This window comes from Oncorhynchus nerka, linkage group LG25 (genome assembly GCF_034236695.1).
Source record: "Oncorhynchus nerka isolate Pitt River linkage group LG25, Oner_Uvic_2.0, whole genome shotgun sequence".
Taxonomy (NCBI): Eukaryota; Metazoa; Chordata; class Actinopteri; order Salmoniformes; family Salmonidae; genus Oncorhynchus; species Oncorhynchus nerka.
The window spans coordinates 47,572,835-47,591,558 of record NC_088420.1 but is presented as its reverse complement, the minus strand read 5'-3'; the positions used below and the strand labels follow the sequence as shown (position 1 = coordinate 47,591,558).

At 44.5% G+C, this 18,724-nt stretch overlaps 1 protein-coding gene across 4 annotated transcripts in view; it reads right to left on the bottom strand.

The window, feature by feature from the left end:
- Window positions 1-18,724, bottom strand: part of fgd4a (FYVE, RhoGEF and PH domain containing 4a) — a 106,641-nt gene that overhangs the window by 79,660 nt on the left and 8,257 nt on the right. The window contains exon 1 of one of the 4 annotated variants that reach the window (XM_065009810.1): window positions 6,664-6,883. The exons of 2 other annotated variants lie outside the window; for them this stretch is intronic. In XM_065009810.1, the coding sequence (XP_064865882.1) occupies window positions 6,664-6,847 (184 nt within the window). In that variant the 5' untranslated portion in view covers window positions 6,848-6,883. Of the gene's footprint in view, window positions 1-6,427; window positions 6,588-6,663; window positions 6,884-18,724 lie in introns of those variants that run through there. One more of the 4 variants, XM_029634669.2, reaches the window with a different exon arrangement.

The following is an 18,724-nucleotide window of genomic DNA, read 5'->3' as shown; positions in this document are numbered from 1 at the left end:
TGATGGGTTTGCTTTAACATTCACTCTCCATAGCTGTTCTGAATTGTAGTGCACGTACACACACTGTATAGTACAGGCATGCAAACACACACACTGGCACGCAAACACAGGCACTCACTCACACACACACAAGCACATACAGTACTCACACACTCACTGCTTGCTTGTAAATAAGATCATCCTTCCTGTTTGCAGTTGGCGCCACAGGTCCCAGAGTGGTGTGGCGGAAGAGAAATTCTGGGGCCCATAGTTTTTCCTGATCTGGTAACCCGACAAGGTAAAACTCCAGACCTTACACGGTATGACGCAATTCATCTGTTGTAAAAAGGTTAAATATGGGCTATGATGGGACCTTGGGGAGGATGAAACCCCTGTCAAACTGCAGAAACATTGTACTTTTTATATGAATTCTATTTTTAAAATAGGGGGGTTTCCTATACACAGACACAGAGAAAGCAACATGATTGGACAATAAACCTTACAGGTCTGAGCTCTCTCTGGTTTGCATTGTGTAGTCCTGCCCTATGTAACTGTAGGCCTAGTGAAAAGATAACTCACAGTCTATGTCAACTGTTGTGTTTCCTGATCCATTCCAGTTAATCATTTCCTCCCCACTCTCTGGCCCTTCCCCTCCTCCCACACAATATGGCTGATTGATCAACTCTAGGTAGCCTAGTCAGCCCAACTTAGAATATAAACCAAATTTGATCCTATTCACATATTCCCACAAACAAATGGGCTGTAAATACACAAGGTTACTGCTTTGTTTACCCTGGACAGAGGGACAGAGAGCATAGTAGGCTAGACTATGCAGCTGCTGTTGTTAGTAGCCTACAATTGATCAGACTGAAAAAGGCTCTTGTTTCCATGCAATACTTCATGTCAGATCGCTAATGTTTAGGTGTATAGGCTGCTACATTTGATAGGCTGGTCATGGCTTACATCAACACCATTATCCCAGAAACCCTAGACCCACTCCAATTTGCATACTGCCCAAACAGATCCACAGATGATGCCATCTCTATTGCACTCCACACTGCCCTTTCCCACCTAGACAAAAGGAACACCTACGTGACCACGTACCCTCAAAGCTCATCACTAAGCTAAGGACCTTCGGGACTAAACACCTCCCTCTGCAACTGGATCCTGGACTTCCTGACGGGACACCCCCAGGTCGTGAGGGTAGGTAGCAACACATCTGCACGCTGATCCTCAACACCGGATCCTCCCAGGGGTGCGAGCTTAGTCCCCTCCTGTACACCTTGTTCACCCACGACTGCATGGCCAGGCAAACTTTGATTTTATTTTATTTAAAACTTCTTACGGCTCAAATCCTGTCAATGGGATCGATATGACAACAGCCAGTGAAAGCGCAGGGCGCCAAATTCAAACAACAGAAATCTCATAATTAAAATTCCTCAAACATACAAGTATTATACACCATTTTAAAGATAAACTTGTTGTTAATCCCACCACAGTGTCCGATTTCAAAAAGGCTTTATGACGATTATGCGTTTATGTTAGGGTTAGTCACAGAAAAACACAGCCACTTTTCTAGCCAAAGAGAGGAGTCACAAAAAGCAGAAATAGAGATAAAATGAATCACTAACCTTTGATGATCTTCATCAGATGACACTCATAGGACTTCATGTTACACAATACATATATGTTTAGTTCGATAAAGTTCATATTTATATCCAAAAATCTCAGTTTACATTGGCGCGTTATGTTCAGTTTTGCTTCCAAAACATCCGGTGATTTTGCAGAGATCCACTTCAATTTACAGAAAAACTCATAATAAACATTGATAAAAGATACAAGTGTTATGCATGGAATTATAGATAAACTACTCCTTAATGCAACCGCTGTGTCAGATTTCAAAAAAGCTTTACGGAAAAAGCACACCATGCAATAATCTGAGTACAGTGCTCAGGCACCGACCGAAACAAGACATACAGATACCTGCCATGTTGTGGAGTGAACAGAAGTCAGAAATAGCATTATAAATATTCACTTACCTTTGATGATCTACATCAGAATGCACTCCCAGGAATCCCAGTTCCACAATAAATGTTTGTTTTGTTCGATAAAGTCCAACATTTATGTCCAAATACTCCCTTTTTGTTCGCACGTTTAGTTCACAAATCCAAATTCATGAGGCGTGAGCACTAGGTCCAGACAAAAAGTCAAAAAGTTATATTACAGTTCATTGAAACATGTCAAACGATGTATAGAATCAATCTTTAGGATGTTTTTAACATAAATCTTCAATAATGTTCCAACCGGACAATTCCTTTGTCTTTAGAAATGCAATGGAACGCAGCTCGCTCTCACGGCCACGCGCGTGACCAACTCATGGTCTGACACTCATTCGCTCCCCCTTCACAGTAGAAGCCTGAAACAAGGTTCGAAAGACTGTTGACATCTAGTGGAAGCCTTAGGAAGTGCAATCAGACCAAATTTACACTGTATCTTGGATTAAAAAACTACAAACCTCAGATTACCCACTTCCTGGTTGTGTTTTCTATCCAAATCTACTAATAATATGGATATCTTAGCTTCTGGGCCTGATTAGCAGGCAGTTTACTCTGGGCACCTTATTCATCCAAGCTACTCAATACTGCCCCCCAGCCGTAAGAAGTTATGTTTGCTTGTGTCTGTCGGAAGTGATGTGTTATCACGCCTTTTAAATAAATACCGGTAGAAAATGGAGAATGCGCCTTGAGCAATGTGTGTTGTGCCCGGGCACGACCTGCGATTTACGTGATTTTGATTGGTCAAGACACCCAAAGAGCCTACAGCAGCACTCCGATGTGAAAGACTGAGAAATTGTGCGCGAGTTGACAAATCACGAGGCCCCTCTTTTTAACACTTTGAGTCGATGTGTTTTATTAAACTAAATCAAATGTAATGTGGCGCTACCACACCTGACTGAAAAGTGCTGCGGCAAATGCCACATCGCCAGTCGTTTTCTGACTGCCCTCAGACTAGGCTATATCCTCACTGTATCTCCGAAACACATACACGCAAGCATGCACACACTCAAGCACAACTCTTTACCAGCTGCCATTATGTTGTTCAAATTCAGTGAATGAAACAGGTCATTTCAATTCCTGCTCTGTGACTACGGAGCCCTTGCAGTCATCTTCCCGTATACTGCTGGTATAAGTAAAACACTGCTTATAGAATAGTCCAGTCAACGAGAACGTCACTGAAAAGTCTCCTTGTGGTTACTTATCATTCGTGACCAAAAACTTCTGGGGCTTTGATATATGGCTGATTCAGTGAATGATCCCCCCCCCGTCTGCCCCCCATATGCCACCGCCCCAGCCCCTGGGCTCTCCTCCAGCTGTGTAAGCACACTCTCAGAGTCTTGTGCATAGCCACTACCCACCACATCTCTAAGAGTGGAGGATACGCGACACACACACACGTACACACTCGCACACCATTAATTAAACACACATCACTTACTGTACACACACCCTGGCTGCATGCAGATTCCCACTCTCTCATCTCAGCCTGGCGGTCTCTCCTGTAATCTCTCTGACTTCCTCTGCCTCACACTTGATGAAGGTCACAGTAGGAAATATTGCAGAATACAGACATGCGCACACACACACACACAGTACAGGGAAGCACACACACATGTGAGCATGCACACGCACACGCACACACACAAACACACGTGAGCATGCATGCACACACACACATACACACACATACATATACACACACACACACACAGTACGGTGCAGCACACACACATATGCGCTTAGTTGAACACGCACACACCCACATATCCAGACACAGCATGGCTGATGGTTGCTGCCCCCATAACGGACAGAAGGGCACATCTGTCACTAGGGCATGGCATGAATGGCATCTGCCACATGTCACAGCACCAGACCACATTGATTGGCTCTTCTAATCTCACATAGTCCGGTTGGCATGACCTGCTGTGAACGACTCGCCCCAAATCTGCTCTGCAGGCAGAATTTAGCCCCGTCAAAATCAATCCAGTCACACAGAAAAGAGAAGAGCAAGCCACAAAAGAACGGCAAGATAATAATCTGCCAGACAACAGCACTCATCTCCAAAACACAATTGATTAAACAATTAAAGTATCTGAGAGCATTTGAAACCACTGTAGAAGCTTGGATTGACTGGCTGAACACCTGGGGTGCGAGTTGGTTGCAGTTGTCAACAAAGCAGCAGGACGGAAAAAGACAATTGTGACACTGCGCTACGCTCCGTCGGCTCCGTTTGCTGTATTCTGTGTAGACCCCTTAAGAGTAAATGGATGTTCAGGTGTTGTCAAACTCCCACCCCCTGGTGGCTGACCTGAGTATTGATTGCAATGCTGTTCTATGCAGAAAACATATAACTTTACTCCTCAATCAACTCTTTCATGAGACCTCATCACACTCAATAAATCAAACCTTGCTGCAGGGCGATGACAACCTTCCCTCTTCTCACAGTTTCACACCATCTGATGGACACCACTCCACACACACACAAACCACACAAACAGCAGTGAAACACACTAATCCCACCACGGCAGGTGTGTGTTTGAAAAAACATGTGCATTTCCATAATGTTGTGTTTGTGAGAGCATGCAACTCCTGTCAGTGTGCTCAGTAATGTGATCGAAGGATGATGTCAGTGCTCAGGCACACTGGGAGGAATGCTGTGGATCAATGGAGAGTGAGAGAGAGAGAGAGAGAGAGAGAGAGACATACCATGAACAACAGAGATACAATAACAACCGCTCTCAGAGAGACTATTGCAGTGCTAAACATTGACCTTTATTGGTAACGCTACAGTATCTCACTAGACTTGTTCTGCCACAGGTAGACAAGCTGAGGTTTTGCAGCTATAGGCTCAAAACAACACGAGTGCACACAACAAAGCTTCAGATAGGATCTAGGCTGGTGGGAGGAAGTAAAGGAGGACGGGCTCATTTGAATGGCTGGAATGGAATAAATGGAACGGTATCAAACACATTAAACATATGGAAACCACTTTTTATTTTTTAAATTGATCTTTATTTAACCATGTTTAATTCCGTTCCATTTATTAATTTCCATCCATTATAATGAGACCGTCCTCCTATAGCACATCCTAGTAACCATATATCTAGGCTGTGCTTAGTGTTTCCCGTCCTCTCTCATGTGACCCTCCCCACATTGTAACAATGAGTGTGGTGAAAGGAGCAAGTCCTGCTTCTCCCAGCCTTTTCCTTCCTGCTGGCCCACAGAAAGAAAGCATGCTTCACACTTTCCTCTCTTCTACTATGAACAGAGGGAGAGTTATCCCTCCTCTCTATAACACACACACACACACACACACACACACACACACACACACACACACACACACACACACACACACACACACACACACACACACACACACACACACACAAAATCGGGTAATGGGCCATCGGGGATTTTGCCAAAAGGACAGAGTGGTTGTTACAGGGACTTGAGAGAGGGGACGGTTCCCAGGACTCAGAGAACAAAACATACTTTTTTTCCCAGGCTGGTAACTATAAGTGCACTCACTCTCTACAACACCAGTCCTGGTCCTTGACAGCAATGCTATGTATCCCAACCATGAGACTGAATCTTCTATAGCTGTGGTCTTATAGCTGTTGTCTATTGCAGTATATATATATATATAAAGGTCATGTAATATTGGATGAAATACTTGTTAGTTGCATAAATAATCATACACATCCCTTCACTTACGAGATGAAATCACACAGAGCTAGATGTCTAGTACACCGGAGGCAGCATACATCTCCTAATCACTTTCTCTGTCCCTCAGTAACCTCTTATGATTTGCTCCTGTTTATGGTACACAATATGTCACTTTTAACAAAATATATGGTCATTGAGCTGTAATATAAACCGAGCAGCTGACGTCTGGGAGCACAGCCAAAGATAACATTCAGAAAATGGAGCTCTTACTGGTAGAGAATACAGATTAGCTACATGTCATCTCAGTTAATGGGGGGCAGGATAGAGGGCATTGGGGCTGGGGGAGAGGGGTTGGCATGCTCCTAAGACGGCTGTGTGGGTGGCAGGGTTTGTGTGGATCCCAGGCTTAGGAGAGACACTAGAGGGCTTGAGGCTGAGGTTTCGACTGGATCACGAAGAGGGTTGAAATTGTTACATTCAATTCACAATTTGCACACCTTCCCTTGTTCTCTCACACACTTTCACTTATTGACTTATGTCATACCTGTACTCTGTTCGATTGTATATAGTCTACTCTACAGTATGGGGCCAGCTTAAACAGATACACAGATAAGGCTACATCCCTCTGCCACTGTGGCCATTTGCCTAACTGCAACCATCGACGCCAATCCTACAGTAACACAGTCAAATTCTCCACATCTTAACATCAGAAACAGCTTTACCTTTCCGTCTCCAAAACCAATACTTGCGACGTCGGTTCATTTTCAACTTCCAAAGTCAACGCCTTATCTTTAGAGAACACTATTCAAAACCATTCAATTTCATCCTCGGAAGGTTCGAGACTAAGGTCATCGCGTGGCCTTGGTGGTCCCCTGTATCTTTTGGTGCGTGTCACTGTGTCACAGCATGGTGTGTTCTACTCCTGTAACTACCAGGTCCCCTCCTAACGGTCACCTACCCGAGGAGACGCGGCGGCGCAGCGATTGGGACCTGCAGTAGCCGCTGGCCAGGCAGTCCATCCTGTCTCCCTGTCCGGTCGGTAGGGCTGACCACTGGGACAGTTCGGTGGGCGAACAGGCAGTCAGAGAAAGAGAGAATGAGGCATGCAGAGCCAGAGAACCAGAGAGGCAGGAAAAGTACATCTGACACTGGGGCTGAGACCACACTTCCTGCACATCAACGGTGGCCTGAAATACACCTTCCTCCCTCGCTTTCCCCCTCCTCCTTCTCTCTCCACCAGCTGAACAATGGATGGGCCTAAGGAGCTCTCTGTGCTGGGGTGAGCTGGAGAGAGAGCTGGGGGGACAGCAGTAGTAGGCCTATACAGGAAGGATGGGGTGGTCTCCGTTTCCCTTTGTTTCTTTAGGTCCACTGTGGACTGGACTGGAGAGTCTGGCAGCACGCAGTCAGCCATGTGTGAAACGACACACTAAATTCTGGAAGCACCGGCCGTTGCACGGAAATAAAAAAACAGGCATTGTGACTGAGCCAGCTAGGCAGGCATGGGCAGGCATGGGTTTGGGCTGGTCTCGGATCAGTGGACTTTTGGAAAGTAAAGTCTCTCGTATCAGAGATTTCCCTTACCTCAACTTAGTGGATTTGACGGCTTAATTGTATGAGGGATCTGGAAGCTTTCTGGTTGAAAGAAACAACCCCAGAGTTGGAAAACACAGTGGCCTTGAATGTTCACGTGGGTGTGAGGACTGAAACAGACAGAGAGCTCTTTGGGCAGGTGGGGGGAATACTGTAGGAAGTGTGTCATCGGACCCTTTCCCTTCCCTCCGGTCCAGACAAACTCATACACACGTTTCTGTACAAACACACTAAAATTAGCTCTTTCCCTCCACCTCCTCATTGTTTTCCTCATAGGCCTGAGAAAGGAATGCCCCGTCTTCCCAGAATGAGGACGGCAGTGTGTGTGTGTGTGGTGGTGCACTCCCTTACAGACGGAAAAATAACTGTACCATAACAAAAGAGTGAGTGGCCTTGACATTTCCCACCCCTAACCGTATTACCCATTAGGCTGGAGAAAAACACTTACAGGCAAACACGTCTGATAATGTGAGACAAAAACCTATTATATCAAATTGACCATTCACATCCTGGATAAAGGAAAACAACGCTGAGGCTGCACTGCCAACTTCACATTATCTGAAGAAAACAAGTCGTTGGCCAGATGAAGTCAGATGAGTGGATATAATGCAAGGACAGAAAATGTATGCACACGCACTACTGTAAGTTGCACTGGATAAGAGCGTCTTGTAAATGACTAAAATGTCAAATGTAAATGTTAAGATAATGTCATGGGAAAATAAGGGAAACCATAGGAACGTTTCCTTTTCTACATCTACTATTAGAACAAACAGGGGGAAACAAAATATATTCAATTGTATTATATAATTTGCTTTATTACAGTGCCAGAAATTGGCCATGAAACACCAGTGGTTGCAGACTCCCCACAACTGCTATTTATCAAAGGCATTTAATCTCAATACATTTTTGTGAGCTTTCACTGCCATCTAGTGGAGTTGTTGGGAACTGGAATTGTTAATATTCAAAGTTTAAGCAAGGCTGTCACATACCTGTTGTATCTTCCATAGAAATGCACTGTTACATTCCCGAGAGTTAGAATAATCTCAGCACAGGAGGTACATAAAACAAAATCCTTAGATCAGAGAAAGCCTGCAGGTCCTGATCTTCTTGATCCCTGCTTTTTAAATCTGGCAGCTGATTTACATTTACATTTAACATTTAAGTCATTTAGCAGACGCTCTTATCCAGAGCGACTTACAAATTGGTGCATTCACCTTATGACATCCAGTGGAGCAGCCGCTTTACAATAGTGCATCTAAATCTTTTAAGGGGGGGGGTGAGAAGGATTACTTTATCCTATCCTAGGTATTCCTTAAAGAGGTGGGGTTTCAGGTGTCTCCGGAAGGTGGTGATTGACTCCGCTGTCCTGGCGTAGTGAGGGAGTTTGTTCCACCATTGGGGGGCCAGAGCAGCGAACAGTTTTGACTGGGCTGAGCGGGAACTGTACTTCCTCAGTGGTAGGGAGGCGAGCAGGCCAGAGGTGGATGAACGCAGTGCCCTTGTTTGGGTGTAGGGCCTGATCAGAGCCTGGAGGTACTGAGGTGCCGTTCCCCTCACAGCTCCGTAGGCAAGCACCATGGTCTTGTAGCGGATGCGAGCTTCGACTGGAAGCCAGTGGAGAGAGCGGAGGAGCGGGGTGACGTGAGAGAACTTGGGAAGGTTGAACACCAGACGGGCTGCGGCGTTCTGGATGAGTTGTAGGGGTTTAATGGCACAGGCAGGGAGCCCAGCCAACAGCGAGTTGCAGTAATCCAGACGGGAGATGACAAGTGCCTGGATTAGGACCTGCGCCGCTTCCTGTGTGAGGCAGGGTCGTACTCTGCGGATGTTGTAGAGCATGAACCTACAGGAACGGGCCACCGCCTTGATGTTAGTTGAGAACGACAGGGTGTTGTCCAGGATCACGCCAAGGTTCTTAGCGCTCTGGGAGGAGGACACAGTGGAGTTGTCAACCGTGATGGCGAGATCATGGAACGGGCAGTCCTTCCCGGGAGGAAGAGCAGCTCCGTCTTGCCGAGGTTCAGCTTGAGGTGGTGATCCGTCATCCACACTGATATGTCTGCCAGACATGCAGAGATGCGATTCGCCACCTGGTCATCAGAAGGGGGAAAGGAGAAGATTAATTGTGTGTCGTCTGCATAGCAATGATAGGAGAGAGACCATGTGAGGTTATGACAGAGCCAAGTGACTTGGTGTATAGCGAGAATAGGAGAGGGCCTAGAACAGAGCCTGGGGGACACCAGTGGTGAGAGCACGTGGTGAGGAGACGGATTCTCGCCACGCCACCTGGTAGGAGCGACCTGTCAGGTAGGACGCAATCCAAGCGTGGGCCGCGCCGGAGATGCCCAACTCGGAGAGGGTGGAGAGGAGGATCTGATGGTTCACAGTATCGAAGGCAGCGGATAGGTCTAGAAGGATGAGAGCAGAGGAGAGAGAGTTAGCTTTAGCAGTGCGGAGCGCCTCCGTGATACAGAGAAGAGCAGTCTCAGTTGAATGACTAGTCTTGAAACCTGACTGATTTGGATCAAGAAGGTCATTCTGAGAGAGATAGCGGGAGAGCTGGCCAAGGACGGCACGTTCAAGGGTTTTGGAGAGAAAAGAAAGAAGGGATACTGGTCTGTAGTTGTTGACATCGGAGGGATCGAGTGTAGGTTTTTTCAGAAGGGGTGCAACTCTCGCTCTCTTGAAGACGGAAGGGACGTAGCCAGCGGTCAGGGATGAGTTGATGAGCGAGGTGAGGTAAGGGAGAAGGTCTCCGGAAATGGTCTGGAGAAGAGAGGAGGGGATAGGGTCAAGCGGGCAGGTTGTTGGGCGGCCGGCCGTCACAAGACGCAAGATTTCATCTGGAGAAAGAGGGGAGAAAGAGGTCAGAGCACAGGGTAGGGCAGTGTGAGCAGAACCAGCGGTGTCGTTTGACTTAGCAAACGAGGATCGGATGTCGTCGACCTTCTTTTCAAAATGGTTGACGAAGTCATCTGCAGAGAGGGAGGAGGGGGGGGAGAATTCAGGAGGGAGGAGAAGGTGGCAAAGAGCTTCCTAGGGTTAGAGGCAGATGCTTGGAATTTAGAGTGGTAGAAAGTGGCTTTAGCAGCAGCGACAGAAGAGGAAAATGTAGAGAGGAGGGAGTGAAAGGATGCCAGGTCCGCAGGGAGGCGAGTTTTCCTCCATTTCCGCTCGGCTGCCCGGAGCCCTGTTCTGTGAGCTCGCAATGAGTCGTCGAGCCACGGAGCGGGAGGGGAGGACCGAGTCGGCCTGGAGGATAGGGGACATAGAGAGTCAAAGGATGCAGAAAGGGAGGAGAGGAGGGTTGAGGAGGCAGAATCAGGAGATAGGTTGGAGAAGGTTTGAGCAGAGGGAAGAGATGATAGGATGGAAGAGGAGAGAGTAGCGGGGGAGAGAGAGCGAAGGTTGGGACGGCGCGATACCATCCGAGTAGGGGCAGTGTGGGAAGTGTTGGATGAGAGCGAGAGGGAAAAGGATACAAGGTAGTGGTCGGAGACTTGGGGGAGTTGCAATGAGGTTAGTGGAAGAACAGCATCTAGTAAAGATGAGGTCGAGCGTATTGCCTGCCTTGTGAGTAGGGGGGAAGGTGAGAGGGAGAGGTCAAAAGAGGAGAGGAGTGGAAAGAAGGAGGCAGAGAGGAATGAGTCAAAGGTAGACGTGGGGAGGTTAAAGTCGCCCAGAACTGTGAGAGGTGAGCCGTCCTCAGGAAAGGAGCTTATCAAGGCATCAAGCTCATTGATGAACTCTCCGAGGGAACCTGGAGGGCGATAAATGATAAGGATGTTAAGCTTGAAAGGGCTGGTAACTGTGACAGCATGGAATTCAAAGGAGGCGATAGACAGATGGGTAAGGGGAGAAAGAGAGAATGACCACTTGGGAGAGATGAGGATCCCGGTGCCACCACCCCGCTGACCAGAAGCTCTCGGGTGTGCGAGAACACGTGGGCGGACGAAGAGAGAGCAGTAGGAGTAGCAGTGTTATCTGTGGTGATCCATGTTTCCGTCAGTGCCAAGAAGTCGAGGGACTGGAGGGAGGCATAGGCTGAGATGAACTCTGCCTTGTTGGCCGCAGATCGGCAGTTCCAGAGGCTACCGGAGACCTGGAACTCCACGTGGGTCGTGCGCGCTGGGACCACCAGATTAGGGTGGCCGCGGCCACGCGGTGTGGAGCGTTGTATGGTCTGTGCAGAGAGGAGAGAACAGGGATAGACAGACACATAGTTGACAGGCTACAGAAGAGGCTACGCTAATGCAAAGGAGATTGGAATGACAAGTGGACTACACGTCTCGAATGTTCAGAAAGTTGAGCTTACGTAGCAAGAATCTTATTGACTAAAATGATTAAAAATGATACAGTACTGCTGAAGTAGGCTAGCTGGCAGTGGCTGCGTTGTTGACTTTGTAGGCTAGCTGGCAGTGGCTGCGTTGTTGATTCGGGGCTAGCTGGCTAGCTAGCAGTGTTGATTACGTTACGTTGCGTTAAAAGAACGACAATAGCTGGCTAGGTAACCTAGAAAATCGCTCTAGACTACACAATTATCTTTGATACAGAGACGGCTATGTAGCTAGCTATGTAGCTAGCTACGATCAAACAAATCAAACCGTTGTACTGTAATGAAATGAAATGAAAATGTGATACTACCTGTGGAGCGAGGCGGAATGCGACCGGGTTGTTGAGTTCTAATCGGTAGACGTTGGCTAGCTGTTGGCTAGCTAGCAGTGTCTCCTACGTTAAGGACGACAAATAGCTGGCTAGCTAACCTCTGTAAATTAAGATAATCACTCTAAAACTACACACTCTAAACTACACAATTATCTTGGATACGAAGACAGCAAAGACAACTATGTAGCTAGCTAACACTACACTAATCAAGTCGTTCAGTTGAGGGTAATAGTTTCTACAGTGCTGCTATTCTTATTGACTAAAATGATTAAAGATGATACAGTACTGCTGAAGTAGGCTAGCTGGCAGTGGCTGCGTTGTTGACTTTGTAGGCTAGCTGGCAGTGGCTGCGTTGTTGATTCAGGGGCTAGCTGGCTAGCTAGCAGTGTTGATTACGTTACGTTGCGTTAAAAGAACGACAATAGCTGGCTAGGTAACCTAGAAAATCGCTCTAGACTACACAATTATCTACACAATTATCTTTGATACAGAGACGGCTATGTAGCTAGCTATGTAGACGGTGGGAGTTAGCTAGCTGGCTAGCTGCTGGGCAGATACGTTAGGACGACGAAATATGATAATTACGCAATTATCTTTGATACAAAGACAGCTATGTAGCTAGCTAAGAAGAAATTGCTAAGATTAGACAAATCAAACCGTTGTACTATAATGAAATGTAATGAAATGTAATGAAAAGTTATACTACCTGCAGACCGAAGTGCAGACCGAAGTAGGGTAGCCCGGACAACTCTCACCAGTCTGCACAGCGCGACTCAAACCAGAGCAAATTTCATAGCTGAGCCACTTACATATCTGTTCAATCTAACCCTGGAATGTAATGAAATTCCAAAGATCTGGAAATCAGCATTTGTCCTACCCCTTTTAAAAGAGGGAGATTCAACTATTTTAAATAATTATAGGCCAATCTCAAAGCTGTCACCCCTGGTGAAATTACTTGAGACCCTTGTGAGTGAACAGCTAAAATAGATTTTACAGTTGAAGTCGGAAGTTTACATACACTTAGGTTGAAGTCATTAAAACTTGTTTTTCAACCACTCCACAAATTTCTTGTTAACAAACTATAATTTTGACAAGTTGGTTAGGACATCTACTTTGTGCATGACACAAGTCATTTTTCCAACAATTGTTTACAGACAGATTATTTAATTTATAATTCACTGTATCACAATTCCAGTAGCTCAGAAGTTTACATACACTAAGTTGACTGTGCCTTTAAACAGCTTGGAAAATTCCAGAAAATTATTGCATGGCTTTAGAAGCTTCTGATAGGCTAACTGACATCATTTGAGTCAATCGGAGGTGTAACTGTGGATGTATTTCAAGGCCTACCTCCAAACTCAGTGCCTCTTTGCTTGACATCATGGGAAAATCAAAAGAAATCAGCCAAGACCTCAGAAAATAAATTGTAGACCTCCACAAGTCTGGTTCATCCTTGGGAGCAATTTCCAAACCCCTGAAGGTACCACGTTCATCGGTACAAACAATAGTATGCAAGTATAAAAACCATGGGACCACGCAGCCGTCATACCGCTCAGGAAGGAGACGTGTTCTGTCTCCTAGAAACGAATGTACTTTGGTGCGAAAAGTGCAAATCAATCCCAGAACAACAGCAAAGGACCTTGTGAAGATGCTGAAGGAAACAGGTACAAAAGTATCTATATCCACAGTAAAATAAGTCCTATATCGACATATCCTGAAAGGCCGCTCAGCAAGGAAGAAGCCACTGCTCCAAAACCACCATAAAAAAGCCAGACTACGGTTTGCAACTGCACATGGGGACAAAGATTGTACTTTTTGGAGAAATGTCCTCTGATCTGATGAAACAAAAATAGAACTGTTTGGCCATAATGACCATAGTTGTGGTTGGAGGAAAAGGGGGAGGCTTGCAAGCCGAAGACACCATCCCAACCGTGAAGCACGGGGGTGGCAGCAACACGTTGTGGGAGTGTGGTTTTTACTATGGTTTTTACTAGATTAATTGTAGTTTTTCATGTTGTCTATCTATAATTGTGTAATGACTTGGTGCTGCCTGTCTTGGCTAGGACGCTCTTGAAAAAGAGATTTGAAATCTCAATGAGCCCATCCTGGCTAATAAAGGTTAAATAAAAACTAAAACATTTTTTTTAAATGCAAAAATAATTACGTATATTACTTTATACTAATACAATTGTCCAGATAAAAAGATTTTGTTTAACAAGTAATTTAAAACAATCTAAAGAAAGGTAGGGGTAACATTTATTTGCACCCTTGTTTTCAATACTCCGGCACCCTGCCCTTGCGAAGATAACAGCAATGAACCAATTTATAAAATGTTTTATGGGATTGGAGAACACATTGGGAGGATCTTAGACCCTTCCTCCAAATAGAATCTTTCCAGATCCTAGATATACTTCATCTTCGCCAGTGGCCGCCCACCCATTAGGGCGTTAGGGGCAGCGACCACTTGTGATTGGTAAAAAAAAACACGTGATTAGTAACAATAATATAATTCATGGATTATGTTTGAAATGCTCATAAAAGTGCTGTAAATGTGAATCTTTTCCTGTTTCAAAAATATATAGATCAAAACAAGCTGCTTTTCATCATATGATGCATTTTACAACATAATGATGATGTGGCAAGTGACACTTTGCTTACTGAAAGTCCAATATCTTGAAAACTTGACTGCAAGACACTCAAAATATGTTGGGACTGTATCAACAGTGGACTAATGAAAAAAATATCAAAAGATAGTTTTGAGTCGTGTTTTCCTTTAACAAGGGCCCAGGAGCAGTGGAAGCAAAATAGCCCCATAACATCAAAGATCCACAACCATATTTTACATTTGGTATGAGGTACTTTTCTGCATATTATTAATAAGAGAACAATCCCATAAAACCTGAATTGACTTTGTGGAGGGTAAAAACATTTGACCTTTGGGTGAATATTTTGAACAAGCTTGCAAGGCCTGACGAAGAAAGCGATGAAGATCAATGTAGTCTCGCTTTGACTCTAAGCTCATGATGTGGGCTATCCGGTGTTTATGTACAGTCACATGCTCATACAAAAGCAGGAGTGCAGAGAGATAACACCAAAACAGAAAGCACAGAGATCACAGAGTGTACATTCGTTTTTAAATGTAACCTTTATTTAACCAGGAAAAGCCAATTGAGACCCAGAGTCTCTTTTTCAAGGGAGGCCTGGCCAAGAAGGCAGCAACAATCAATATATGACATAATTAAAACATACAATACAACAACATGATCCAGCCTAAAAAAAGCATTTACACTCCGTAACAGAGTCTCCCATCAATATATTAAATTCGTTCAGTGGCACTAACACATCTAGATGAAGCATGGATCGTAGATTATTCCATGCGTCTGGTGCACAAGAAGAGAAGGCAGTCTTGCCTCATACTGTGAATGTCCTGGGGACTTTAAGTAGCAACCACATAGCAGACCGGGTATGGTAACTGCTGGTGGTGAAGGAGACCAGACTACAGAGGTAAAGAGCGAGTTAACCAAAAAGGGCTTTGTAAATGAACACATACAAATGTATCTTTCTGCACATATAAAGTGAGGTCCAACCCACCATTTGGTACAATGTGCAATGGTGGGTGAGTGACTTGGCATTTGTAATAAAGTGCAATGATGCATGATAAACAGAGTCCAGTCTCTGTAAGACGGAGGAGGCCGCATGCATATACAACAAGTCACCATAATCATTTACAGAGAGAAAAGTGTCCTGAACAAGCTTCTTTCTAGCCATAAGCGGGAAGCAAGCCTTATTACGAAAATAAAAACCCAATTTCAATTTAAGCTTTGTCACAAGATTATCCACATGAACTTTAAAGGACAACTTGTCATCCAACCAAATACCTAGGTATTTATAGGATGACACTTTCAATGGATAAGCCACCAGTGACAGTGTATTAGTATAGACCCCTTTCTGTTTTTGCAAACATTGCCGCTTGAGGGCGATGTACACAATTTGGTTGCAGAACACAAGAGTTCTCATAGACCACCAGCAAAAATGTTTTTCACATTGCTTATGAATGCATTTCACACTACTTTTGGATTATGAGTGGATTTTAAGGCTCGTAGGAACGTACTGCTTAATATAATGCTTGTGTCATCGTTGCAAATCAACTGCATTATACTTTTAAAAAACACTTCAACTTCAACCAGTAAAATGGATCTTTGGCTAGCTTTGCTCCCAGTCTCTTTCAATGAGCTGTATCCAAAACAGGTATTTTACAAATATCATAACCAAATATAATCTTAGCGAATGTTCAAGCAATAATCAAAGCAACATTGCAAGCGTATTGTATGGGACCGTTTAAATGTTCCGTTAGAGGCCATGAAATTCAGTACTTATCTCTAAAACAAAAGCAATTTAGGTCAAAATGGAAGGACTAACAGTACAGATAGATAGCAATAAAAAACTGTACCATAGAGGCTCAGAATAAGTTAGAGGAAAAACTAAAAGAAATGGAGGAACTTATTCAAGAAAGATCAAGTGTAATATATTATTTCATAAATTCAACATAGAAACCAAAAATTATTTATGAAAGTCAACCATGATTCAACCAAACAATATTTTGAAAGAGGAAGTAAAGTATTTAAGCATATGTTTTCGTTTGTCTCCTCCATCTCCACTTACCGAAGTTAGTTGTGTGGATTTTTTTTCTATCAATAATGTAAAATAAACAGCAGTACAGAAAGGCTCATGTGAAGCCAAATTACAGAGGAGGAACTTATTGATGCGATTAAAGCCTTTATGTTCGGGAAGATTTCCGGGGCTGGATGACATACCAGTGGAGGTATACCAAACCTTTTTTGATATAATTCAGAAGACCGTTATTAGCATGTTTTAACCACTCCTATATAAATGGTAGATTATCAGACACTCAACAAGAAGGTCTGATTTCATCATTTCAGATACAGGATCCAAGTGGTAAATACAAAGATCCATTCCATATGAAAAATCTGGGAAACCAGGCCTGGTATTCGTAGCTAACTTTGAAAAGGCCTTTGATAAAGTACGACTGAAGTTTATAGTATATGAATGCCTGGAATATTTACATTTTGGAGATTAAAAATTCAAAATACAGAAATAGTCATAATAAAAATTCATAAAAAATACAAGTGTTATACATCGGCTTAAATATGAACTTCTTGTTAATCCAGCCGCTTTGTCAGATTTCAAAAAGGCTCTATGGCGAAAGTATACCATGCGATTAACTGAGGACAGTGCCCCGCTTACAAAAGGATACAAACATTTTACAACCAAGTAAAGAAATTACAAAAGTCAGAAATAGTGATAAAATTAATCACTTACCTTTGAAGATCTTCATATGGTTTCAGTCACAAGAGTCCCAGCCAGCTACATAATAAATGTTTGTTTTGTTCGATAAAGCCCCTCCAAAAACTCTATTTTGTTGGCGCGTTTCGTTCAGTAATCCACTGGCTCAAAGATGGTCAAAACATGCAGACGAATACATCCTAATAGTACCAGTAAAGTTCGTCGAAACATGTCAAACGATGTTCATAGTTAATCCTCAGGTGGTCAATTGTCTAAATAATCGATAATATTTCAACCGGACAATAGCGTATTCAATAGAAAGGAAAAACAACGAAGGGCGCGCACTCGGTCACGCGCGCAAACCAGCACTGCATTATTCTATAGTCCACTGACAGAAAGGTTTCATTCTTCTTCATTTTTCAGAAAACAAGCCTGAAACAATGTCTAAAGACTGTTGACATCTAGTGGAAGCCATAGGAACTGCAATCTGGGTGTCACGCCTTGGTCTTAGTATTTTGTGTTTTCTTTAATTATTTGTTCAGGCCAGGGTGTGACATGGGTTTATTGTGTTGTGGTGTGTTTTGTATTGGGGTTTAGTAGGTATTGGGATTGCGGCTGAGTAGGGGTGTCTAGAGTTGGCTTGGCTGCCTGAGGCGGTTCTCAATCAGAGTCAGGTGATTCTCGTTGTCTCTGATTGGGAACCATATTTAGGTAGCCTGGGTTTCACTGTGTCCTTAGTGTCCTTGTTCCTGTCTCTGTGTAGTTTCACCAGATAGGCTGTAATAGGTTTTCGCGTTCCGTTTGTTGTTTTTGTTTATATATAGTTATTTCATGTATCGCTATTCTTCATTAAATAACATGAGTAACCACCACGCTGCATTTTGGTCCGACTCTCTTTCTACAGACGAACGCCGTTACAGAATCACCCACCACTCACGGACCAAGCAGCGTGGTAACAGGCAGCGACAGCAGGAGAAACGAAAGGAAGAATGGACATGGGAAGACGTGTTGGATGGCAAGGGTTGTTACACTTGGGAGGAGATACTGGCTGGAAGAGATCGCCTCCCATGGGAACAGGTGGAGGCACTTAGGAGAGCAGAGGCAGCCGGAGATAAGATCCGACGATACGAGGGAACACGGTTGTCAAGGAAGCCCGAAAAGCAGCCCCAAAAATGTATTGGGGGGAGGCTCAGGGAGAGTGTGGCAGAGTCAGGGTTCAGACCTGAGCCAACTCCCCCTGTTAATCGTGAGGAGCAGCGATCAAAGGACTTCTGGACTTGGGAGGAGATATTGGACGGAAAAGGACCCTGGGCACAGCCTGGTGAATATCGACGCCCCAAAGAAGAACTGGAGGCGACAAAAGCGGAGAGGCGCTGGTATAAAGAGACCGGGCAGGCACCGTGTTATGCTAGTGAGCGCACGGTGTCTCCAGTGCGGGTGCATAGCCCGGTACGGTA